This window comes from Oryzias latipes, chromosome 12 (assembly GCF_002234675.1).
Source record: "Oryzias latipes chromosome 12, ASM223467v1".
NCBI classification, from domain to species: domain Eukaryota; kingdom Metazoa; phylum Chordata; class Actinopteri; order Beloniformes; family Adrianichthyidae; genus Oryzias; species Oryzias latipes.
Window position 1 is genome coordinate 30022959 of NC_019870.2, and position 21022 is coordinate 30043980.

The window sequence follows — 21022 nt, forward strand, 5'->3', positions numbered from 1 at the left end:
CAGGAGCTCGCTGGCCCCTAAGAGGAGGAGTCAGGAAGAGGAGTCAGGAGCTCGCTGGCCTCTAAGAGGAAGAGTCAGGAGCTCGTTGGCCTCTTAGAGGAGGAGTCAGGAGCTCGCTGGCCCCTAAGAGGAGGAGTCAAGAGCTCGCTGGCCCCTAAGAGGAGGAGTCAGGGGCTCGCTAGCCCCTAAGAGGAGGAGTCAGGAGCTCGCTGGCCCCTAAGAGGAGGAGTCAGGAGCTCGCTAACCCCTAAGAGGAGGAGTCAGGGGCTCGCTGGCCGCTAAGAGGAGGAGTCAGGAGCTCGCTGGCCCCTAAGAGGAGGAGTCAGGAGCTCGCTGGCCCCTAAGAGGAGGAGTCAGGAGCTCGCTAGCCCCTAAGAGGAGGAGTCAGGAGCTCGCTGGCCCCTAAGAGGAGAAGTCAGGAGCTCGCTAGCCCCTAAGAGGAGGAGTCAGGGGCTCGCTGGCCGCTAAGAGGAGGAGTCAGGAGCTCGCTGGCCCCTAAGAGGAGGAGTCAGGAGCTCGCTGGCCTCTAAGAGGCCCTTAGAGGAGGAGTCAGGAGCTCGCTGGCCCCTAAGAGGAGGAGTCAGGGGCTCGCTGGCCGCTAAGAGGAGGAGTCAGGAGCTCGCTGGCCTCTAAGAGGAGGAGTCAGGAGCTCGCTGGCCCCTAAGAGGAGGAGTCAGGAGATCGCCGGCCCCCTAAGAGGAGTCAGGAGCTCGCCGGCCCCTAAGAGGAGGAGTCAAAAGCTCGCTGGCCCCTAAAAGGAGGAGACAGGAGCTCACTGGCCCCTAAGAGGAGGAGTCAGGGGCTCGCTGGCCGCTAAGAGGAGGAGTCAGGAGCTCGCTGGCCCCTAAGAGGAGGAGTCAGGAGCTCGCTGGCCTCTAAGAGGAGGAGTCAGGAGCTCGCTGGCCCCTAAGAGGAGGAGTCAGGAGCTCGCTGGCCCCTAAGAGGAGGAGTCAGGGGCTCGCTGGCCCCTAAGAGGAGGAGTCAGGAGCTCGCTGGCCCCTAAGAGGAGGAGTCAGGGGCTCGCTGGCCCCTAAGAGGAGGAGTCAGGAGCTCGCTGGCCCCTAAGAGGAGGAGTCAGGAGCTCGCTGGCCCCTAAGAGGAGGAGTCAGGAAGAGGAGTCAGGGGCTCGCTGGCCCCTAAGAACAGGAGTCAGGAGCTCGCCGGCCCCTAAGAGGAGGAGTCAGGAGCTCGCTGGCCCCTAAGAGGAGGAGTCAGGGGCTCGCTGGCCTCTAAGAGGAGGAGTCAGGAGCTCGCTGGCCTCTAAGAGGAGGAGTCAGGAGCTCGCTGGCCTCTAAGAGGCCCTTAGAGGAGGAGTCAGGAGCTCGCTGGCCCCTAAGAGGAGGAGTCAGGAGCTCGCTGGCCCCTAAGAGGAGGAGTCAGGAGCTCGCTGGCCCCTAAGAGGAGGAGTCAGGAGCTCGCTGGCCTCTAAGAGGCCCTTAGAGGAGGAGTCAAGAGCTCGCTGGCCACTAAGAGGAGGAGTCAGGAGCTCGCCGGCCTCTAAGAGGAGGAGTCAGGAGCTCGCTGGCCCCTAAGAGGAGGAGTCAGGCGCTCGCTGGCCTCTAAGAGGAGGAGTAAGGAGTTCGCTGGCCCCTAAGAGGAGGAGTCAGGGGCTCGCTGGCCTCTAAGAGGAGGAGTCAGGAGCTCGCTGGCCTCTAAAAGGAGGAGTCAGGAGCTCGCTGGCCCCTAAGAGGAGGAGTCAGGAGCTCGCTGGCCTCTAAGAGGAGGAGTCAGGAGCTCGCTGGCCCCTAAGAGGAGGAGTCAGGAGCTCGCTAGCCCCTAAAGGAAGAGTCAGGAGCTCGCTGGCCCCTAAGAGGAGGAGTCAGGAGATCGCCGGCCCCCTAAGAGGAGGAGTCAGGAGCTCGCTGGCCTCTAAGAGGAGGAGTCAGGAGCTTGCTGGCCCCTAAAAGGAGGAGTCAGGAGATCGCCGGCCCCCTAAGAGGAGTCAGGAGCTCGCCGGCCCCTAAGAGGAGGAGTCAAAAGCTCGCTGGCCCCTAAGAGGAGGAGTCAGGAGCTCACTGGCCCCTAAGAGGAGGAGTCAGGGGCTCGCTGGCCCCTAAGAGGAGGAGTCAGGAGCTTGCTGGCCTCTAAGAGGCCCTTAGAGGAGGAGTCAGGAGCTCATTGGCCCCTAAGAGGAGGAGTCAGGGGCTCGCTGGCCCCTAAGAGGAGGAGTCAGGAGCTCGCTGGCCTCTAAGAGGAGGAGTCAGGAGCTCGCTGGCCTCTAAGAGGAGGAGTCAGGAGCTCGCTGGCCTCTGAGAGGAGGAGTCAGGTCCTCGCTGGCCTCTAAGAGGAGGAGTCAGGAGCTCGCTTGCCCCTAAGAGGAGTCAGGAGCTCGCTGGCCTCTAAGAGGAGGAGTCAGGAGCTCGCTGGCCCCTAAGAGGAGGAGTCAGGAGATCGCCGGCCCCCTAAGAGGAGTCAGGAGATCGCCGGCCCCCTAAGAGGAGTCAGGAGCTCGCCGGCCCCTAAGAGGAGGAGTCAGGGGCTCGCTGGCCTCTAAGAGGAGGAGTCAGGAGCTCGCTGGCCTCTAAGAGGAGGAGTCAGGAGCTCGCTGGCCCCTAAGAGGAGGAGTCAGGAGCTCGCTGGCCTCTAGGAGGAGGAGTCAGGAGCTCGCTGGCCCCTAAGAGGAGGAGTCAGGAGCTCGCTGGCCTCTAAGAGGAGGAGTCAGGAGCTCGCTGGCCCCTAAGAGGAGGAGTCAGGAGATCGCCGGCCCCCTAAGAGGAGTCAGGAGCTCGCCGGCCCCTAAGAGGAGGAGTCAAAAGCTCGCTGGCCCCTAAAAGGAGGAGACAGGAGCTCACTGGCCCCTAAGAGGAGGAGTCAGGGGCTCGCTGGCCCCTAAGAGGAGGAGTCAGGAGCTTGCTGGCCTCTAAGAGGCCCTTAGAGGAGGAGTCAGGAGCTCACTGGCCCCTAAGAGGAGGAGTCAGGGGCTCGCTGGCCCCTAAGAGGAGGAGTCAGGAGCTCGCTGGCCTCTAAGAGGAGGAGTCAGGAGCTCGCTGGCCTCTAAGAGGAGGAGTCAGGAGCTCGCTGGCCTCTGAGAGGAGGAGTCAGGTGCTCGCTGGCCTCTAAGAGGAGGAGTCAGGAGCTCGCTTGCCCCTAAGAGGAGGAGTCAGGAGCTCGCTGGCCTCTAAGAGGAGGAGTCAAGAGCTCGCTGGCCTCTAAGAGGAGGAGTCAGGAGCTCGCTGGCCCCTAAGAGGAGGAGTCAGGAGATCGCCGGCCCCCTAAGAGGAGTCAGGAGATCGCCGGCCCCCTAAGAGGAGTCAGGAACTCGCTGGCCTCTATGAGGAGGAGTCAGGAGCTCGCCGGCCCCCTAAGAGGAGTCAGGAGATCGCCGGCCCCCTAAGAGGAGTCAGGAGCTCGCCGGCCCCTAAGAGGAGGAGTCAAAAGCTCGCTGGCCCCTAAGAGGAGGAGTCAGGAGCTCGCTGGCCCCTAAGAGGAGGAGTCAGGAGCTCGCTGGCCCCTAAGAGGAGGAGTCAGGAGCTCGCTGGCCTCTAAGAGGAGGAGTCAGGAGCTCGCTGGCCTCTAAGAGGAGGAGTCAGGAGCTCGCTAGCCCCCTAAGAGGAGTCAGGACCTCGCTGGCCCCTAAGAAGAGGAGTCAAGAACTCGCTGGCCCCTAAGAGGAGGAGTCAGGAGCTCGCTGGCCCCTAAGAGGAGGAGTCAGGGGCTCGCTGGCCCCTAAGAGGAGGGGTCAGAAGCTTGCTGGCCCCTAAGAGGAGGAGTCAGGAGCTCGCTGGCCCCTAAGAGGAGGAGTCAGGAGCTCCCTGGCCCCTAAGAGGAGGTGTCAGGGGCTTGCTGGCCCCTAAGAGGAGGAGTGAGGAGCACGCTGGCCTCTAAGAGGCCCTTAGAGGAGGAGTCAGGAGCTCGCTGGCCCCTAAGAGGAGGAGTCAGGGGCTCGCTGGCCTCTAAGAGGAGGAGTCAGGAGCTCGCCGGCCTCTAAGAGGAGGAGTCAGGAGCTCGCTGGCCTCTAAGAGGAGGAGTCAGGAGCTCGCTAGCCCCCTAAGAGGAGGAGTCAGGAGCTCGCTGGCCCCTAAGAGGAGGAGTCAGGAGCTCGCTGGCCTCTAAGAGGCCCTTAGAGGAGGAGTCAGGAGCTCGCTGGCCCCTAAGAGGAGGAGTCAGGAGCTCGCTGGCCTCTAAGAGGCCCTTAGAGGAGGAGTCAGGAGCTCGCTGGCCCCTAAGAGGAGGAGTCAGGAAGAGGAGTCAGGGGCTCGCTGGCCCCTAAGAAGAGGAGTCAGGAGCTCGCCGGCCCCTAAGAGGAGGAGTCAGGAGCTCGCTGGCCTCTAAGAGGAGGAGTAAGGAGTTCGCTGGCCCCTAAGAGGAGGAATCAGGAGCTCGCTGGCCCCTAAGAGGAGGAGTCAGGGGCTCGCTGGCCTCTAAGAGGAGGAGTCAGGAGCTCGCCGGCCCCTAAGAGGAGGAGTCAGGAGCTCGCTGGCCCCTAAGAGGAGGAGTCAGGAGCTCGCTGGCCTCTAAGAGGCCCTTAGAGGAGGAGTCAGGAGCTCGCTGGCCCCTAAGAGGAGGAGTCAGGAGCTCGCTGGCCCCTAAGAGGAGGAGTCAGGAGCTCGCTGGCCTCTAAGAGGCCCTTAGAGGAGGAGTCAAGAGCTCGCTGGCCACTAAGAGGAGGAGTCAGGAGCTCGCCGGCCTCTAAGAGGAGGAGTCAGGAGCTCGCTAGCCCCTAAGAAGAGGAGTCAAGCGCTCGCTGGCCTCTAAGAGGAGGAGTAAGGAGTTCGCTGGCCCCTAAGAGGAGGAATCAGGAGCTCGCTGGCCCTTAAGAGGAGGAGTCAGGAGCTCGCTGGCCTCTAAGAGGAGCAGTCAGGGGCTCGCTGGCCTCTAAGAGGAGGAGTCAGGAGCTCGCTGGCCTCTAAGAGGAGGAGTCAAGAGCTCGCTGGCCCCTAAGAGGAGGAGTCAGGAGCTCGCTGGCCTCTAAGAGGAGGAGTCAGGAGCTCGCTGGCCCCTAAGAGGAGGAGTCAGGAGCTCGCTAGCCCCTAAAGGAAGAGTCAGGAGCTCGCTGGCCCCTAAGAGGAGGAGTCAGGAGATCGCCGGCCCCCTAAGAGGAGGAGTCAGGAGCTCGCTGGCCTCTAAGAGGAGGAGTCAAAAGCTCGCTGGCCCCTAAGAGGAGGAGTCAGGAGCTCACTGGCCCCTAAGAGGAGGAGTCAGGGGCTCGTTGGCCCCTAAGAGGAGGAGTCAGGAGCTTGCTGGCCTCTAAGAGGCCCTTAGGGGAGGAGTCAGGAGCTCATTGGCCCCTAAGAGGAGGAGTCAGGGGCTCGCTGGCCCCTAAGAGGAGGAGTCAGGAGCTCGCTGGCCTCTAAGAGGAGGAGTCAGGAGCTCGCTGGCCTCTAAGAGGAGGAGTCAGGAGCTCGCTGGCCTCTGAGAGGAGGAGTCAGGTCCTCGCTGGCCTCTAAGAGGAGGAGTCAGGAGCTCGCTTGCCCCTAAGAGGAGTCAGGAGCTCGCTGGCCTCTAAGAGGAGGAGTCAGGAGCTCGCTGGCCCCTGAGAAGAGGAGTCAGGAGATCGCCGGCCCCCTAAGAGGAGTCAGGAGATCGCCGGCCCCCTAAGAGGAGTCAGGAGCTCGCCGGCCCCTAAGAGGAGGAGTCAGGGGCTCGCTGGCCTCTAAGAGGAGGAGTCAGGAGCTCGCTGGCCTCTAAGAGGAGGAGTCAGGAGCTCGCTGGCCCCTAAGAGGAGGAGTCAGGAGCTCGCTGGCCTCTAGGAGGAGGAGTCAGGAGCTCGCTGGCCCCTTAGAGGAGGAGTCAGGAGCTCGCTGGCCTCTAAGAGGAGGAGTCAGGAGCTCGCTGGCCCCTAAGAGGAGGAGTCAGGAGATCGCCGGCCCCTTAAGAGGAGTCAGGAGCTCGCCGGCCCCTAAGAGGAGGAGTCAAAAGCTCGCTGGCCCCTAAAAAGAGGAGACAGGAGCTCACTGGCCCCTAAGAGGAGGAGTCAGGGGCTCGCTGGCCCCTAAGAGGAGGAGTCAGGAGCTTGCTGGCCTCTAAGAGGCCCTTAGAGGAGGAGTCAGGAGCTCACTGGCCCCTAAGAGGAGGAGTCAGGGGCTCGCTGGCCCCTAAGAGGAGGAGTCAGGAGCTCGCTGGCCTCTAAGAGGAGGAGTCAGGAGCTCGCTGGCCTCTAAGAGGAGGAGTCATGAGCTCGCTGGCCTCTGAAAGGAGGAGTCAGGTGCTCGCTGGCCTCTAAGAGGAGGAGTCAAGAGCTCGCTTGCCCCTAAGAGGAGGAGTCAGGAGCTCGCTGGCCTCTAAGAGGAGGAGTCAGGAGCTCGCTGGCCTCTAAGAGGAGGAGTCAGGAGCTCGCTGGCCCCTAAGAGGAGGAGTCAGGAGATCGCCGGCCCCCTAAGAGGAGTCAGGAGATCGCCGGCCCCCTAAGAGGAGTCAGGAGCTCGCTGGCCTCTATGAGGAGGAGTCAGGAGCTCGCTGGCCCCCTAAGAGGAGGAGTCAGGAGATCGCCGGCCCCCTAAGAGGAGTCAGGAGCTCGCCGGCCCCTAAGAGGAGGAGTCAAAAGCTCGCTGGCCCCTAAGAGGAGGAGTCAGGAGCTCGCTGGCCCCTAAGAGGAGGAGTCAGGAGCTCGCTGGCCTCTAAGAGGAGGAGTCAGGAGCTCGCTAGCCCCTTAAGAGGAGTCAGGACCTCGCTGGCCCCTAAGAAGAGGAGTCAAGAACTCGCTGGCCCCTAAGAGGGGGAGTCAGGAGCTCGCTGGCCCCTAAGAGGAGGAGTCAGGGGCTCGCTGGCCCCTAAGAGGAGGGGTCAGAAGCTTGCTGGCCCCTAAGAGGAGGAGTCAGGAGCTCGCTGGCCCCTAAGAGGAGGAGTCAGGAGCTCCCTGGCCCCTAAGAGGAGGAGTCAGGGGCTCGCTGGCCCCTAAGAGGAGGAGTCAGGAGCTCGCTGGCCTCTAAGAGGCCCTTAGAGGAGGAGTCAGGAGCTCGCTGGCCCCTAAGAGGAGGAGTCAGGGGCTCGCTGGCCTCTAAGAGGAGGAGTCAGGAGCTCGCCGGCCTCTAAGAGGAGGAGTCAGGAGCTCGCTGGCCACTAAGAGGAGGAGTCAGGAGCTCGCTGGCCTCTAAGAGGAGGAGTCAGGAGCCCGCTGGCCCCTAAGAGGAGGAGTCAGGGGCTCGCTGGCCTCTAAGAGGAGGAGTCAGGAGCTCGCTGGCCTCTAAGAGGAGGAGTCAGGAGCTCGCTAGCCCCCTAAGAGGAGGAGTCAGGAGCACGCTGGCCTCTAAGATGAGGAGTCAGGAGCTCGCTGGCCCCTAAGAGGAGGAGTCAGGAGATCGCCGGCCCCCTAAGAGGAGTCAGGAGCTCGCCGGCCCCTAAGAGGAGGAGTCAAAAGCTCGCTGGCCCCTAAGAGGAGGAGTCAGGAGCTCAATGGTCCCTAAGAGGAGGAGTCAGGGGCTCGCTGGCCCCTAAGAGGAGGAGTCAGGAGCTCGCTGGCCTCTAAGAGGAGGAGTCAGGAGCTCGCTAGCCCCCTAAGAGGAGGAGTCAGGATCACGCTGGCCTCTAAGATGAGGAGTCAGGAGCTCGCTGGCCCCTAAGAGGAGGAGTCAGGAGATCGCCGGCCCCCTAAGAGGAGTCAGGAGCTCGCCGGCCCCTAAGAGGAGGAGTCAAAAGCTCGCTGGCCCCTAAGAGGAGGAGTCAGGAGCTCACTGGCCCCTAAGAGGAGGAGTCAGGGGCTCGCTGGCCCCTAAGAGGAGGAGACAGGAGCTTGCTGGCCTCTAAGAGGCCCTTAGAGGAGGAGTCAGGAGCTCACTGGCCCCTAAGAGGAGGAGTCAGGGGCTCGCTGGCCCCTAAGAAGAGGAGTCAGGAGCTCGCTGGCCTCTAAGAGGAGGAGTCAGGAGCTCGCTGGCCTCTAAGAGGAGGAGTCAGGAGCTCGCTGGCCTCTAAGAGGAGGAGTCAGGAGCTCGCTGGCCTCTGAGAGGAGGAGTCAGGTGCTCGCTGGCCTCTAAGAGGAGGAGTCAGGAGCTCGCTTGCCCCTAAGAGGAGGAGTCAGGAGCTCGCTGGCCTCTAAGAGGAGGAGTCAGGAGCTCGCTGGCCTCTAAGAGGAGGAGTCAGGAGCTCGCTGGCCCCTAAGAGGAGGAGTCAAGAGATCGCCGGCCCCCTAAGAGGAGTCAGGAGATCGCCGGCCCCCTAAGAGGAGGAGTCAGGAGCTCGCTGGCCTCTAAGAGGAGGAGTCAGGAGCTCGCTGGCCCCTAAGAGGAGGAGTCAGGAGATCGCCGGCCCCCTAAGAGGAGTCAGGAGCTCGCCGGCCCCTAAGAGGAAGAGTCAAAAGCTCGCTGGCCCCTAAGAGGAGGAGTCAGGAGCTCACTGGCCCCTAAGAGGAGGAGTCAGGGGCTCGCTGGCCCCTAAGAGGAGGAGTCAGGAGCTTGCTGGCCTCTAAGAGGCCCTTAGAGGAGGAGTCAGGAGCTCACTGGCCCCTAAGAGGAGGAGTCAGGGGCTCGCTGGCCCCTAAGAGGAGGAGTCAGGAGCTCTCTGGCCTCTAAGAGGAGGAGTCAGGAGCTCGCTGGCCTCTAAGAGGAGGAGTCAGGAGCTCGCTGGCCTCTGAGAGGAGGAATCAGGTGCTCGCTGGCCTCTAAGAGGAGGAGTCAGGAGCTCGCTTGCCCCTAAGAGGAGGAGTCAGGAGCTCGCTGGCCTCTAAGAGGAGGAGTCAGGAGCTCGCTGGCCTCTAAAAGGAGGAGTCAGGAGCTCGCTGGCCCCTAAGAGGAGGAGTCAGGAGATCGCCGGCCCCCTAAGAGGAGTCAGGAGATCGCCGGCCCCCTAAGAGGAGTCAGGAGCTCGCCGGCCCCTAAGAGGAGGAGTCAGGAGCTCGCTGGCCTCTAAGAGGCCCTTAGAGGAGGAGTCAGGAGCTCGTGGCCCCTAAGAGGAGGAGTCAGGGGCTCGCTGGCCTCTAAGAGGAGGAGTCAGGAGCTCGCCGGCCTCTAAGAGGAGGAGTCAGGAGCTCGCTGGCCTCTAAGAGGAGGAGTCAGGAGCTCGCTGGCCCCTAAGATGAGGAGTCAGGAGCTCGCTGGCCTCGAAGAGGAGGATTCAGGAGCTCGCTGGCCTCTAAGAGGAGGAGTCATGAGCTCGCTGGCCCCTAAGAGGAGGAGTCAGGGGCTCGCTGGCCTCTTAGAAGAGGAGTCAGGAGCTCGCTGGCTCCTAAGAGGAGGAGTCAGGAGCTCGCTGGCCTCTAAGAGGAGGAGTCAGGAGCTCGCTGGCCCCTAAGAGGAGGAGTCAGGAGCTCGCTAGCCCCTAAGAGGAAGAGTCAGGAGCTCGCCGGCCCCCTAAGAGGAGGAGTCAGGAGATCGCCGGCCCCCTAAGAGGAGGAGTCAGGAGCTCGCTGGCCTCTAAGAGGAGGAGTCAGGAGCTCGCTGGCCCCTAAGAGGAGGAGTCAGGAGATCGCCGGCCCCCTAAGAGGAGTCAGGAGCTCGCTGGCCCCTAAGAGGAGGAGTCAAAAGCTCGCTGGCCCCTAAGAGGAGGAGTCAGGAGCTCACTGGCCCCTAAGAGGAAGAGTCAGGGGCTCGCTGGCCCCTAAGAGGAGGAGTCAGGAGCTTGCTGGCCTCTAAAAGGCCCTTAGAGGAGGAGTCAGGAGCTCACTGGCCCCTAAGAGGAGGAGTCAGGGGCTCGCTGGCCCCTAAGAGGAGGAGTCAGGAGCTCGCTGGCCTCTAAGACGAGGAGTCAGGAGGTCGCTGGCCTCTGAGAGGAGGAGTCAGGTGCTCGCTGGCCTCTAAGAGGAGGAGTCAGGAGCTCGCTGGCCACTAAGAGGAGGAGTCAGGAGCTCGCCGGCCTCTAAGAGGAGGAATCAGGAGCTCGCTGGCCCCTAAGAGGAGGAGTCATGAGCTCGCTGGCCTCTAAGAGGAGGAGTAAGGAGTTCGCTGGCCCCTAAGAGGAGGAGTCAGGAGCTCGCTGGCCACTAAGAGGAGGAGTCAGGGGCTCGCTGGCCTCTAAGAGGAGGAGTCAGGAGCTCGCTGGCCTCTAAGAGGAGGAGTCAGGAGCTCGCTGGCCCCTAAGAGGAGGAGTCAGGAGCTCGCTGGCCCCTAAGAGGAGGAGTCAGGAGCTCGCTGGCCTCTAAGAGGAGGAGTCAGGAGCTCGTTGGCCCCTAAGAGGAAGAGTCAGGAGCTCGCTGGCCCCCTAAGAGGAGGAGTCAGGAGCTCGCTGGCCTCTAAAAGGAGGAGTCAGGAGCTCGCTGGCCCCTAAGAGGAGGAGTCAGGAGATCGCCGGCCCTCTAAGAGGAGTCAGGAGCTCGCCGGCCCCTAAGAGGAGGAGTCAAAAGCTCGCTGGCCCCTAAGAGGAGGAGTCAGGAGCTCACTGGCCCCTAAGAGGAGGAGTCAGGGGCTCGCTGGCCCCTAAGAGGAGGAGTCAGGAGCTTGCTGGCCTCTAAGAGGCCCTTAGAGGAGGAGTCAGGAGCTCACTGGCCCCTAAGAGGAGGAGTCAGGGGCTCGCTGGCCCCTAAGAGGAGGAGTCAGGAGCTCGCTGGCCTCTAAGAGGAGGAGTCAGGAGCTCGCTGGCCTCTAAGAGGAGGAGTCAGGAGCTCGCTGGCCTCTGAGAGGAGGAGTCAGGTGCTCGCTGGCCTCTAAGAGGAGGAGTCAGGAGCTCGCTTGCCCCTAAGAGGAGTCAGGAGCTCGCTGGCCTCTAAGAGGAGGAGTCAGGAGCTCGCTGGCCCCTAAGAGGAGGAGTCAGGAGATCGCCGGCCCCCTAAGAGGAGTCAGGAGATCGCCGGCCCCCTAAGAGGAGTCAGGAGCTCGCCGGCCCCTAAGAGGAGGAGTCAGGGGCTCGCTGGCCTCTAAGAGGAGGAGTCAGGAGCTCGCTGGCCTCTAAGAGGAAGAGTCAGGAGCTCGCTGGCCCCTAAGAGGAGGAGTCAGGAGCTCGCTGGCCTCTAAGAGGAGGAGTCAGGAGCTCGCTGGCCCCTAAGAGGAGGAGTCAGGAGCTCGCTGGCCTCTAAGAGGAGGAGTCAGGAGCTCGCTGGCCCCTAAGAGGAAGAGTAAGGAGATCGCCGGCCCCCTAAGAGGAGTCAGGAGCTCGCCGGCCCCTAAGAGGAGGAGTCAAAAGCTCGCTGGCCCCTAAGAGGAGGAGTCAGGAGCTCACTGGCCCCTAAGAGGAGGAGTCAGGGGCTCGCTGGCCCCTAAGAGGAGGAGTCAGGAGCTTGCTGGCCTCTAAGAGGCCCCTTAGAGGAGGAGTCAGGAACTCACTGGCCCCTAAGAGGAGGAGTCAATAGCTCGCTGGTCTCTAAGAGGAGGAGTCAGGAGCTCGCTGGCCTCTAAGAGGAGGAGTCAGGAGCTCGCTGGCCTCTGAGAGGAGGAGTCAGGTGCTCGCTGGCCTCTAAGAAGAGGAGTCAGGAGCTCGCTTGCCCCTAAGAGGAGGAGTCAGGAGCTTGCTGGCCTCTAAGAGGAGGAGTCAGGAGCTCGCTGGCCTCTAAGAGGAGGAGTCAGGAGCTCGCTGGCCCCTAAGAGGAGGAGTCAGGAGATCGCCGGCCCCCTAAGAGGAGTCAGGAGATCGCCGGCCCCCTAAGAGGAGTCAGGAGCTCGCTGGCCTCTAAGAGGAGGAGTCAGGAGCTCGCTGGCCTCTAAGAGGAGGAGTCAGGTGCTCGCTGGCCCCTAAAAGGAGGAGTCAGGAGATCGCCGGCCCCCTAAGAGGAGTCAGGAGCTCGATGGCCTCTAAGAGGAGGAGTCAGGAGCTCGCTGGCCCCTAAGAGGAGGAGTCAGGAGCTCGCTGGCCCCTAAGAGGAGGAGTCAGGAGATCGCCGGCCCCCTAAGAGGAGTCAGGAGATCGCCGGCCCCCTAAGAGGAGTCAGGAGCTCGCCGGCCCCTAAGAAGAGGAGTCAAAAGCTCGCTGGCCCCTAAGAGGAGGAGTCAGGAGCTCGCTAGCCCCTAAGAGGAGGAGTCACGAGCTCGCTGGCCTCTAAGAGGAGTCAGGAGCTCGCTGGCCTCTAAGAGGAGGAGTCAGGAGCTCCTTGTCCTCTTAGAGGAGGAGTCAGGAGCTCACTGGCCCCTAAGAGGAGGAGTCAGGAGCTCGCTAGCCCCCTAAGAGGAGTCAGGACCTCGCTGGCCCCTAAGAGGAAGAGTCAAGAGCTCGCTGGCCCCTAAGAGGAGGAGTCAGGAGCTCGCTGGCCCCTAAGAGGAGGAGTCAGGGGCTCGCTGGCCCTTAAGAGGAGGAGTCAGGGGCTTGCTGGCGCCTAAGAGGAGGAGTCAGAAGCTTGCTGGCCCCTAAGAGGAGGAGTCAGGAGCTCGCTGGCCCCTAAGAGGAGGAGTCAGGAGCTCGCTGGCCCCTAAGAGGAGTAGTCAGGAGCTCGCTGGCCCCTAGGAGGAGGAGTCAGGAGCTCGCTGGCCCCTAAGAGGAGGAGTCAGGAGATCGCTGGCCCCCTAAGAGGAGTCAGGAGCTCGCCGGCCCCTAAGAGGAGGAGTCAGGAGCTCGCTGGCCCCTAAGAGGAGGAGTCAGGAGCTCGCTGGCCCCTAAGAAGAGGAGTCAGGAGCTCCCTGGCCCCTAAGAGGAGCAGTCAGGGGCTCGCTGGCCCTTAAGAGGAGGAGTCAGGAGCTCGCTGGCCTCTAAGAGGCCCTTAGAGGAGGAGTCAGGAGCTCGATGGCCCCTAAGAGGAGGAGTCAGGGGCTCGCTGGCCTCTAAGAGGAGGAGTCAGGAGCTCGCCGGCCTCTAAGAGGAGGAGTCAGGAGCTCGCTGGCCACTAAGAGGAGGAGTCAGGAGCTCGCTGGCCTCTAAGAGGAGGAGTCAGGAGCTCGCTGGCCCCTAAGAGGAGGAGTCAGGGGCTCGCTGGCCTCTAAGAGGAGGAGTCAGGAGCTCGCTGGCCTCTAAGAGGAGGAGTCAAGAGCTCGCTGGCCTCTAAGAGGAGGAGTCAGGAGCTCGCTGGCCCCTAAGAGGAGGAGTCAGGAGATCGCCGGCCCCATAAGAGGAGTCAGGAGATCGCCGGCCCCCTAAGAGGAGTCAGGAGCTCGATGGCCTCTAAGAGGAGGAGTCAGGAGCTCGCTGGCCCCTAAGAGGAGGAGTCAGGAGATCGCTGGCCCCCTAAGAGGAGTCAGGAGATCGCCGGCCCCCTAACAGGAGTCAGGAGCTCGCCGGCCCCTAAGAGGAGGAGTCAAAAGCTCGCTGGCCCCTAAGAGGAGGAGTCAGGAGCTCGCTAGCCCCTAAGAGGAGGAGTCACGAGCTCGCTGGCCTCTAAGAGGAGTCAGGAGCTCGCTGGCCTCTAAGAGGAGGAGTCAGGAGCTCCTTGTCCTCTTAGAGGAGGAGTCAGGAGCTCACTGGCCCCTAAGAGGAGGAGTCAGGAGATCGCTAGCCCCCTAAGAGGAGTCAGGACCTCGCTGTTCCCTAAGAGGAGGAGTCAAGAGCTCGCTGGCCCCTAAGAGGAGGAGTCAGGAGCTCGCTGGCCCCTAAGAGGAGGAGTCAGGGGCTCGCTGGCCCTTAAGAGGAGGAGTCAGGGGCTCGCTGGCGCCTAAGAGGAGGAGTCAGAAGCTTGCTGGCCCCTAAGAGGAGGAGTCAGGAGCTCGCTGGCCCCTAAGAGGAGGAGTCAGGAGCTCGCTGGCCCCTAAGAGGAGTAGTCAGAAGCTCGCTGGCCCCTAGGAGGAGGAGTCACGAGCTCGCTGGCCCCTAAGAGGAGGAGTCAGGATATCGCTGGCCCCCTAAGAGGAGTCAGGAGCTCGCCGGCCCCTAAGAGGAGGAGTCAGGAGCTCGCTGGCCCCTAAGAGGAGGAGTCAGGAGCTCGCTGGCCCCTAAGAAGAGGAGTCAGGAGCTCCCTGGCCCCTAAGAGGAGCAGTCAGGGGCTCGCTGGCCCTTAAGAGGAGGAGTCAGGAGCTCGCTGGCCCCTAAGAGGCCCTTAGAGGAGGAGTCAGGAGCTCGATGGCCCCTAAGAGGAGGAGTCAGGGGCTCGCTGGCCTCTAAGAGGAGGAGTCAGGAGCTCGCCGGCCTCTAAGAGGAGGAGTCAGGAGCTCGCTGGCCACTAAGAGGAGGAGTCAGGAGCTCGCTGGCCTCTAAGAGGAGGAGTCAGGAGCTCGCTGGCCCCTAAGAGGAGGAGTCAGGGGCTCGCTGGCCTCTAAGAGGAGGAGTCAGGAGCTCGCTGGCCTCTAAGAGGAGGAGTCAGGAGCTCGCTGGCCCCTAAGAGGAGGAGTCAGGAGCTCGCTGGCCTCTAAGAGGAGGAGTCAGGAGCTCGCTGGCCCCTAAGAGGAGGAGTCAGGAGCTCGCTAGCCCCTAAGAGGAAGAGTCAGGAGCTCGCTGGCCCCTAAGAGGAGGAGTCAGGAGATTGCCGGCCCCCTAAGAGGAGGAGTCAGGAGCTCGCTGGCCTCTAAGAGGAGGAGTCAGGAGCTCGCTGGCCCCTAAGAGGAGGAGTCAGGAGATCGCCGGCCCCCTAAGAGGAGTCAGGAGATCGCCGGCCCCCTAAGAGGAGTCAGGAGATCGCCGGCCCCCTAAGAGGAGTCAGGAGCTCGCTGGCCTCTAAGAGGAGGAGTCAGGAACTCGTTGGCCTCTAAGAGGAGGAGTCAGGAGCTCGCTGGCCCCTAAGAGGAGGAGTCAGTAGATCGCCGGCCCCATAAGAGGAGTCAGGAGATCGCCGGCCCCCTAAGAGGAGTCAGGAGCTCGCTGGCCTCTAAGAGGAGGAGTCAAGAGCTCGCTGGCCCCTAAGAGGAGGAGTCAGGAGATCGCCGGCCCCCTAAGAGGAGTCAGGAGATCGCCGGCCCCCTAAGAGGAGTCAGGAGCTCGCCGGCCCCTAAGAGGAGGAGTCAAAAGCTCGCTGGCCCCTAAGAAGAGGAGTCAGGAGCTCGCTGGCCCCTAAGAGGAGGAGTCAGGAGCTCGCTGGCCTCTAAGAGGAGTCAGGAGCTCGCTGGCCTCTAAGAGGAGGAGTCAGGAGCTCCTTGTCCTCTTAGAGGAGGAGTCAGGAGCTCACTGGCCCCTAAGAGGAGTCAGGACCTCGCTGGCCCCTAAGAGGAGGAGTCAACAGCTCGCTGGCCCCTAAGAGGAGGAGTCAGGAGCTCGCTGGCCCCTAAGAGGAGGAGTCAGGGGCTCGCTGGCCCTTAAGAGGAGGAGTCAGGGGCTCGCTGGCGCCTAAGAGGAGGAGTCAGAAGCTTGCTGGCCCCTAAGAGGAGGAGTCAGGAGCTCGCTGGCCCCTAAGAGGAGGAGTCAGGAGCTCGCTGGCCCCTAAGAGGAGTAGTCAGGAGCTCGCTGGCCCCTAAGAGGAGGAGTCAGGAGCTCGCTGGCCCCTAAGAGGAGGAGTCAGGAGATCGCTGGCCCCCTAAGAGGAGTCAGGAGCTCGCTGGCCCATAAGAGGAGGAGTCAGGAGCTCGCTGGCCCCTAAGAGGAAGAGTCAGGAGCTCGCTGGCCCCTAAGAAGAGGAGTCAGGAGCTCCCTGGCCCCTAAGAGGAGGAGTCAGGGGCTCGCTGGCCCTTAAGAGGAGGAGTCAGGAGCTCGCTGGCCTCTAAGAGGCCCTTAGAGGAGGAGTCAGGAGCTCGCTGGCCCCTAAGAGGAGGAGTCAGGGGCTCGCTGGCCTCCAAGAAGAGGAGTCAGGAGCTCGCCGGCCTCTAAGAGGAGGAGTCAGGAGCTCGCTGGCCACTAAGAGGAGGAGTCAGGAGCTCGCTGGCCTCTAAGAGGAGGAGTCAGGAGCTCGCTGGCCCCTAAGAGGAGGAGTCAGGGGCTCGCTGGCCTCTAAGAGGAGGAGTCAGGAGCTCGCTGGCCTCTAAGAGGAGGAGTCAGGAGCTCGCTGGCCCCTAAGAGGAGGAGTCAGGAGCTCGCTGGCCTCTAAGAGGAGGAGTCAGGAGCTCGCTGGCCCCTAAGAGGAGGAGTCAGGAGCTCGCTAGCCCCTAAGAGGAAGAGTCAGGAGCTTGCTGGCCCCTAAGAGGAGGAGTCAGGAGATCGCCGGCCCCCTAAGAGGAGGAGTCAGGAGCTCGCTGGCCTCTAAGAGGCCCTTAGAGGAGGAGTCAGGAGCTCGCTGGCCCCTAAGAGGAGGACTCAGGAGCTCGCTGGCCCCTAAGAGGAGGAGTCAGGAGCTCGCTGGCCTCTAAGAGGAGGAGTCAGGAGCTCGCTGGTCCCTAAGAGGAGGAGTCAGGAGCTCGCCAACCCCTAAGAGGAGGAGTCAGGAGGTCTCCAGCGCTCGGAGGACGAGTCATCAACATACAAATGCTGAGGTAGTTTGACAACAACTTTAGTCCAGTAGAGGGCAGTATAACACGCACCAAGGTAAAGAAATCTGTCTCAGAATGTGACACATCAGAGTGAGATTTAGTGCAGATGATAAAACGACTGAGGGTCTCTGTAATGACAGTTCCACGTAAATATGAGACCAATCTTTCTGATTTAATGCTTCAGAATGAAAGCTTTCCATTCTGCCATGTGTTTGTCCAGGTATTAACTTCCACTGCAGGTAACCTACCTGGAGTGGGGATAGTGATGGTTGTTGGGGGGGAGCTTCCATTGATGTTCCTCGCCATGATACTGACAATGTATTCCTCCGCAGGGTCCAGACTGAGCATGAGACGGTGGTCGCTGTGAGGTACTGTGGTTCTGTTGAGTTGACCCCTCCCACTGGCCTTTGTCAAAGCTACTGTGTAGTCTAGGATCTGTCCTCGACTCTGGTTGGCCAATGGCATCTGAAATGTCAGCAGTGAGACAAATCTAGCAAGGAAAAATCAAAATCCAAACCCATTTTCAGAGGATGACAGGAAGTGAAGGTTTCCATACAACAAGGTGTTCATGGGACTCACCTTCCATACGACCATAGTCTTGTTTTTGCTCCTCTGCATCCACACATCCACAGCTTCTGGAACTGTGGCACAAACACATGAACATGAAAAGGATTTTCTTTAACTATTTCAAAGTCATCTCTAGTCCACTTACCATCAGTCTTTGTGTGGAAGCCGACACTTTTACTCCAGTCTCCCCATTTCCAGAAATGTTGGGCCGTTCCACATCGCATCTTCACTCGATAGAAAACGTTTGGTTTCAAGTCAGTCAGAAATGTCAGATTAAGGCCGAGTCCAAAGACTTCACTCTGCATGGGAACAGGAAAGAGGGCGGAGCTTTAGAAACTCTGTTTCAGGAAAGTCCCGTCTGTTTGTCCCTCCAGCTTACTACAGTGTTGCTTTTGCCAAAGGTCAGGTGTATTTGGCATGTTGTGTTCAGATGGTAGTATCTCCTCACGCTCCACCTCCACTGCAAGCTGGCATTTCTGGCGTTGACATTCGTAACAGCGACGTTCTCTGGAGCCAACATGCGCACTGAAAGTAAAGCCATAGAGAATCAGCTGGTGTTTGTCCACAGGGCAGATGGGTCTCCTAAAGTTCCTTTACCCCTCTTAGACAGGTCGGCGTGATCGTGGAGCGTCACATTTCCCAGCTTGTTTTGTGCTGTTAAGGTCCAGTTTGTCTCACCAACATCCACTTGAAACTTTAGAGAGCAACGTCCTTTAAAGGTCAGCTGGAACTGATGCTGATGGGATTGTCGCTGCTGATCGTCGCTGAAGGACAGACAAGCCTCTTCCCTGCATGTGAAGAGAGTCTGTCAGGTCTCCATGGGGTTCTGGAGGTACCTTCATCTTTAACTTGTACCTACTAGATCAGGGCTGGCCCACCCGGGTGCTCCAGTGCCCCCACCCTGCCTGTTTTCCAGCTCTCAGTGGACTGCTTGATGCTTGCCACCTATGGTAAATCAGGTGTGTTCAGTCAATCAGGATGTGGAATCACTTGAGTCAGCCAATCGGCAGCATGCTGGTCATGGAAAACAGGCAGGGTGGGGGGCCCGCCCTGTGCTAGATGGAAAAGAAAAGGCTCACAAACCAGAAGAACCGTTGGAGACTTGTTCTCCATTAAAGAGACAAATGTCAAACTGAGGCTCACTGCAGCCTCGGGTGTTCATGTCTGCTTTGGCTCTTCAAGTCTTTAGCATTGGTCAACATTCTAGGGCAGGGATCACCCCCCTCTGTGAGGATGAGGCTATTTTATCAAGTCTTTTATGGGATGAAGGGCCACACAGGACCCGCTCACTGCAAATTTACCACAGAACAAAACCACAGACTTGTACAGTAAAGGTATTGATAATAATAATTAGCAGTACTTATTCTAGCACTATGAATTGATTGCTCGCATGTCAATAGTAATTATTTTCCTCAATGAATTACACAACAGTAATAACAGGAAAACACTTCTAAACATGAGATATGGATTTATTTCTGCTCAAAGATTAAAGTCAGGAGGACACAGTTGTATTAATGCTACGAAAGATCACTTCTACCATTTTTAAACCAAGGAAATCATAAATCTCCTTGTCAGAACAAGTTTTTGAGAGAAAGTACCGTAATGAATGAAAATTTCACATTTCGTGCAACATTTTTATCCTAATACTGTTTGTTTTATCAATAGTAGATGTGATTTGTCTGATCATTCACCATGTAAGCCTAACTGGCTTTTCTGTTCTTTCTTCATGCTTCAGGTTTACACACCTTAGGAAAAATGTCACTTTGATTTCATGTTAAAACAAGGTTGCGGTACATGTGTGTGTGCGGAACCGCGTTACTCCTCTTATTTGTTCCAAACATCAATGAAAATTAGATCAATTCCATTGGGATCTGTGATATTCTAGAGCAGTAGTTGTTAAGTGGTCGCCCCGCGGGCGACTGGTTGCCCGCGGGGCGACCGGTTGCTCGCAGGCACTGCGTTGGTGACCCCGTCCTAGAGGGCTGTGGCGAGCACGTTCAGCCTGCAGTCAGATGCTCTGTCCATAGCAGCTGCTGCCATGAGGAGTCTAAAGACAGTCACACCTGTCCTCCTGTGTGTGCAGCTCTGAGAGAATCAAACTACCAACTCCCCTGACAGGTTCCTGAGGGTTTTCTGCCTCCTTATGATGTCATACCTTCCCAGCAGATGGTATTCCATTGGATTGTGGTGATACCAGTAATCTTCTCTTCCTAGACTCCACTGACACTCAGCTGATGCGAGATCGCGTGTTTCACATTGAAGGTCTCTGTCAGCAGGTGGATCTGAATCAGAGAATGAAATAAAAGCATGACTTTTAAAAAAGAGCATAATCTAAAATAGGATTTTGCTGAACAATACTCACAGTCGACTACAGTACCGGTTCCAGCGTCCGTTTTGTTTGTTTCACATGTGACATCAATTAAACTCCCCCGGGCGTCTTTGAAGAGGACCGTCATGGCGTACACCTGACTGCTGATCCTGCCAATCCCCATGTTAGTGCCACTTTTATCATCAATGGACATGTTGGTGAAGCTGTCCCCAGGAGGCACCATGCAGCAGAAGGTAGCCTCACTGCCTACTCTAAACACCTTATCCTTTGGAAACAGCTCGACTTTTGAAAACTGTACTCCTACACAAACAATAGAAGAGAAAGAAGGAAGAAGTGAAAACGCGATGAAGACTACGATGAAACGAAGACTGATGAGAGAAAACCTACCAGGGAGTGTTTGCTTGGCCCGCGAGCTCGTGTTGTTATACCAGTATGTCAGTGTGACTGACTGGGGGGCACACTCCAGGGGCAAATGAGATGTCCAGGTCCAGCTGTGATTCCCCCCCATCTGCTCCGGCATCAGAGTAGCTTCCTCCTAAACAGGTTCAGAGTGAGAGCGCCATTAGCTGGGTTTCCATCACACAAATGCACAAAACGTGATCCAAATGCTAGAAATGTTGAAAAAACACCATTTACCAATAACGCTGTTTCCTTTAAATCCTAATTATGTGAATAAACACAAACTGACTCCTGTCATTCAGAAACAGTGACGGATGTCATCAACACTTTGATTGACAGCAGATCAGTTCACATTTCCGCCACGGCGCTAGCGCTCATCATCATCTATCAAAGGAGACGTCTGCGTCTCCTTCAGGCCATGGGGCGGCGAGCTCCTTACATGTGGGAGGGGCTACGGATGAAGCCATTAGAAACAATGGTGGTTGGTGTTTTTCCAGAGGATCAACAATTCCTCATGACACGCTCTACTTTGGATGATCTGTGTGACGCTGTGGGACCTCTGGTGGCGCCGCTGTGCAGCGTCCAAGACCGCCACTTCCTACCAAGAAGCTCATCGCCACCCGGTTGTTGGTCACATGACTCATTTAGTTAGAAAAAAGTGTTTCCATTGCAGTTTTGCCAAATATGTCAAAAACCACCTCCTCTAATCACAAAAACGTTTTTTCCATAAATGCGAGTTTTTCCTAAACTTTCGTGTTTCCATCGGTCTGATTTATTGTCACAAATCCAATTTGTGCATTTTCCTATTCAATGGAAACAAAGCTAAGAATTCCTAATTAAAGCCAGTCACACAGTGTGATGCTAAGAGGACCTTACATGATGCACTTGCTTGTCTGCAGCATGAACTGTCAGCTCATAGGTGAGTGTGTCCGTCACTGAAGTGCATGATGGGCCGTCTTCCCACTTCAACCAAAGCGTCTGTTCAAAGCTGGTCAGATTCAGACTCTGAGGTTCACACCGCAAAACTCCTGAAAGGAAATGTGGGAAAAAGCAGAACGTTGAAGAATCCACATGTATTTGATCATTTCAATGGTTTTTTTTTTCTTCCTTTGACAGTAAGAAATGAGGAAAACCGGAATGGCCCATTGAAATGTTGTTCTTGTCCACATTTTTCCACATAAAAATGACAGACAGGCAAACGTAACGAAACCCAAAACACACTGGACCTCCTGCACTGTGAAAGTAGAGCATAACAGACTTAATGTTGATGTACAACAAGATGCTTTATGTTTAGATCAGGGAGACGTAGAGCTGTGATTCATCCACTTGGTAGCCGCTTTGTCCTGTGCAGCACCTGGGGGGGGTGCTTGAGCCAATCCATGGTGGTTGGAAGGATGTTCAACTCAAAAATTTCCTTCACAACCAACAAAAACTGCTCTTTTGAGTGTTCCCAAAAATGTCTGTAAAAGTTCATGGTCAGATCCTGGAGATTTATCTACAGCTAAACGTCTCGTGGCTTTTTCTGCTTCTTCCAGACTGAATTCTGCTTCTCATCATTGTTTAAAGTTTTCATCCACTTTAGGAGCCAAATCCTCACTGGGATTAAAAAAGCGATCAGCATCCTGAGATGAATAAGAAGAAGAGTACAGCCCACTGTAAAGCTGGAACATTTCTCTCT

At 58.5% G+C, this 21022-nt stretch overlaps 1 protein-coding gene across 4 annotated transcripts in view; it reads right to left on the reverse strand.

Moving 5' to 3' along the window:
• LOC105357584 (oncostatin-M-specific receptor subunit beta) overlaps window positions 1–21022 on the reverse strand; it is a 29512-nt gene that overhangs the window by 3647 nt on the left and 4843 nt on the right. For 2 of the 4 annotated variants that reach the window (XM_023960893.1, XM_023960892.1), the window contains exons 2-10: window positions 20221–20372; window positions 19333–19480; window positions 18979–19245; window positions 18772–18898; window positions 17214–17404; window positions 16996–17141; window positions 16762–16915; window positions 16629–16690; window positions 16298–16539 (exon numbers count right to left, since the gene is read on the reverse strand). In XM_023960893.1, coding sequence (XP_023816661.1) covers window positions 16298–16539; window positions 16629–16690; window positions 16762–16915; window positions 16996–17141; window positions 17214–17404; window positions 18772–18898; window positions 18979–19245; window positions 19333–19480; window positions 20221–20372 — 1489 coding nt within the window. The remainder of the gene's footprint in view (window positions 1–16297; window positions 16540–16628; window positions 16691–16761; window positions 16916–16995; window positions 17142–17213; window positions 17405–18771; window positions 18899–18978; window positions 19246–19332; window positions 19481–20220; window positions 20373–21022) is intronic. The other 2 variants (XM_023960894.1, XM_011492798.3) reach the window with 2 other exon arrangements.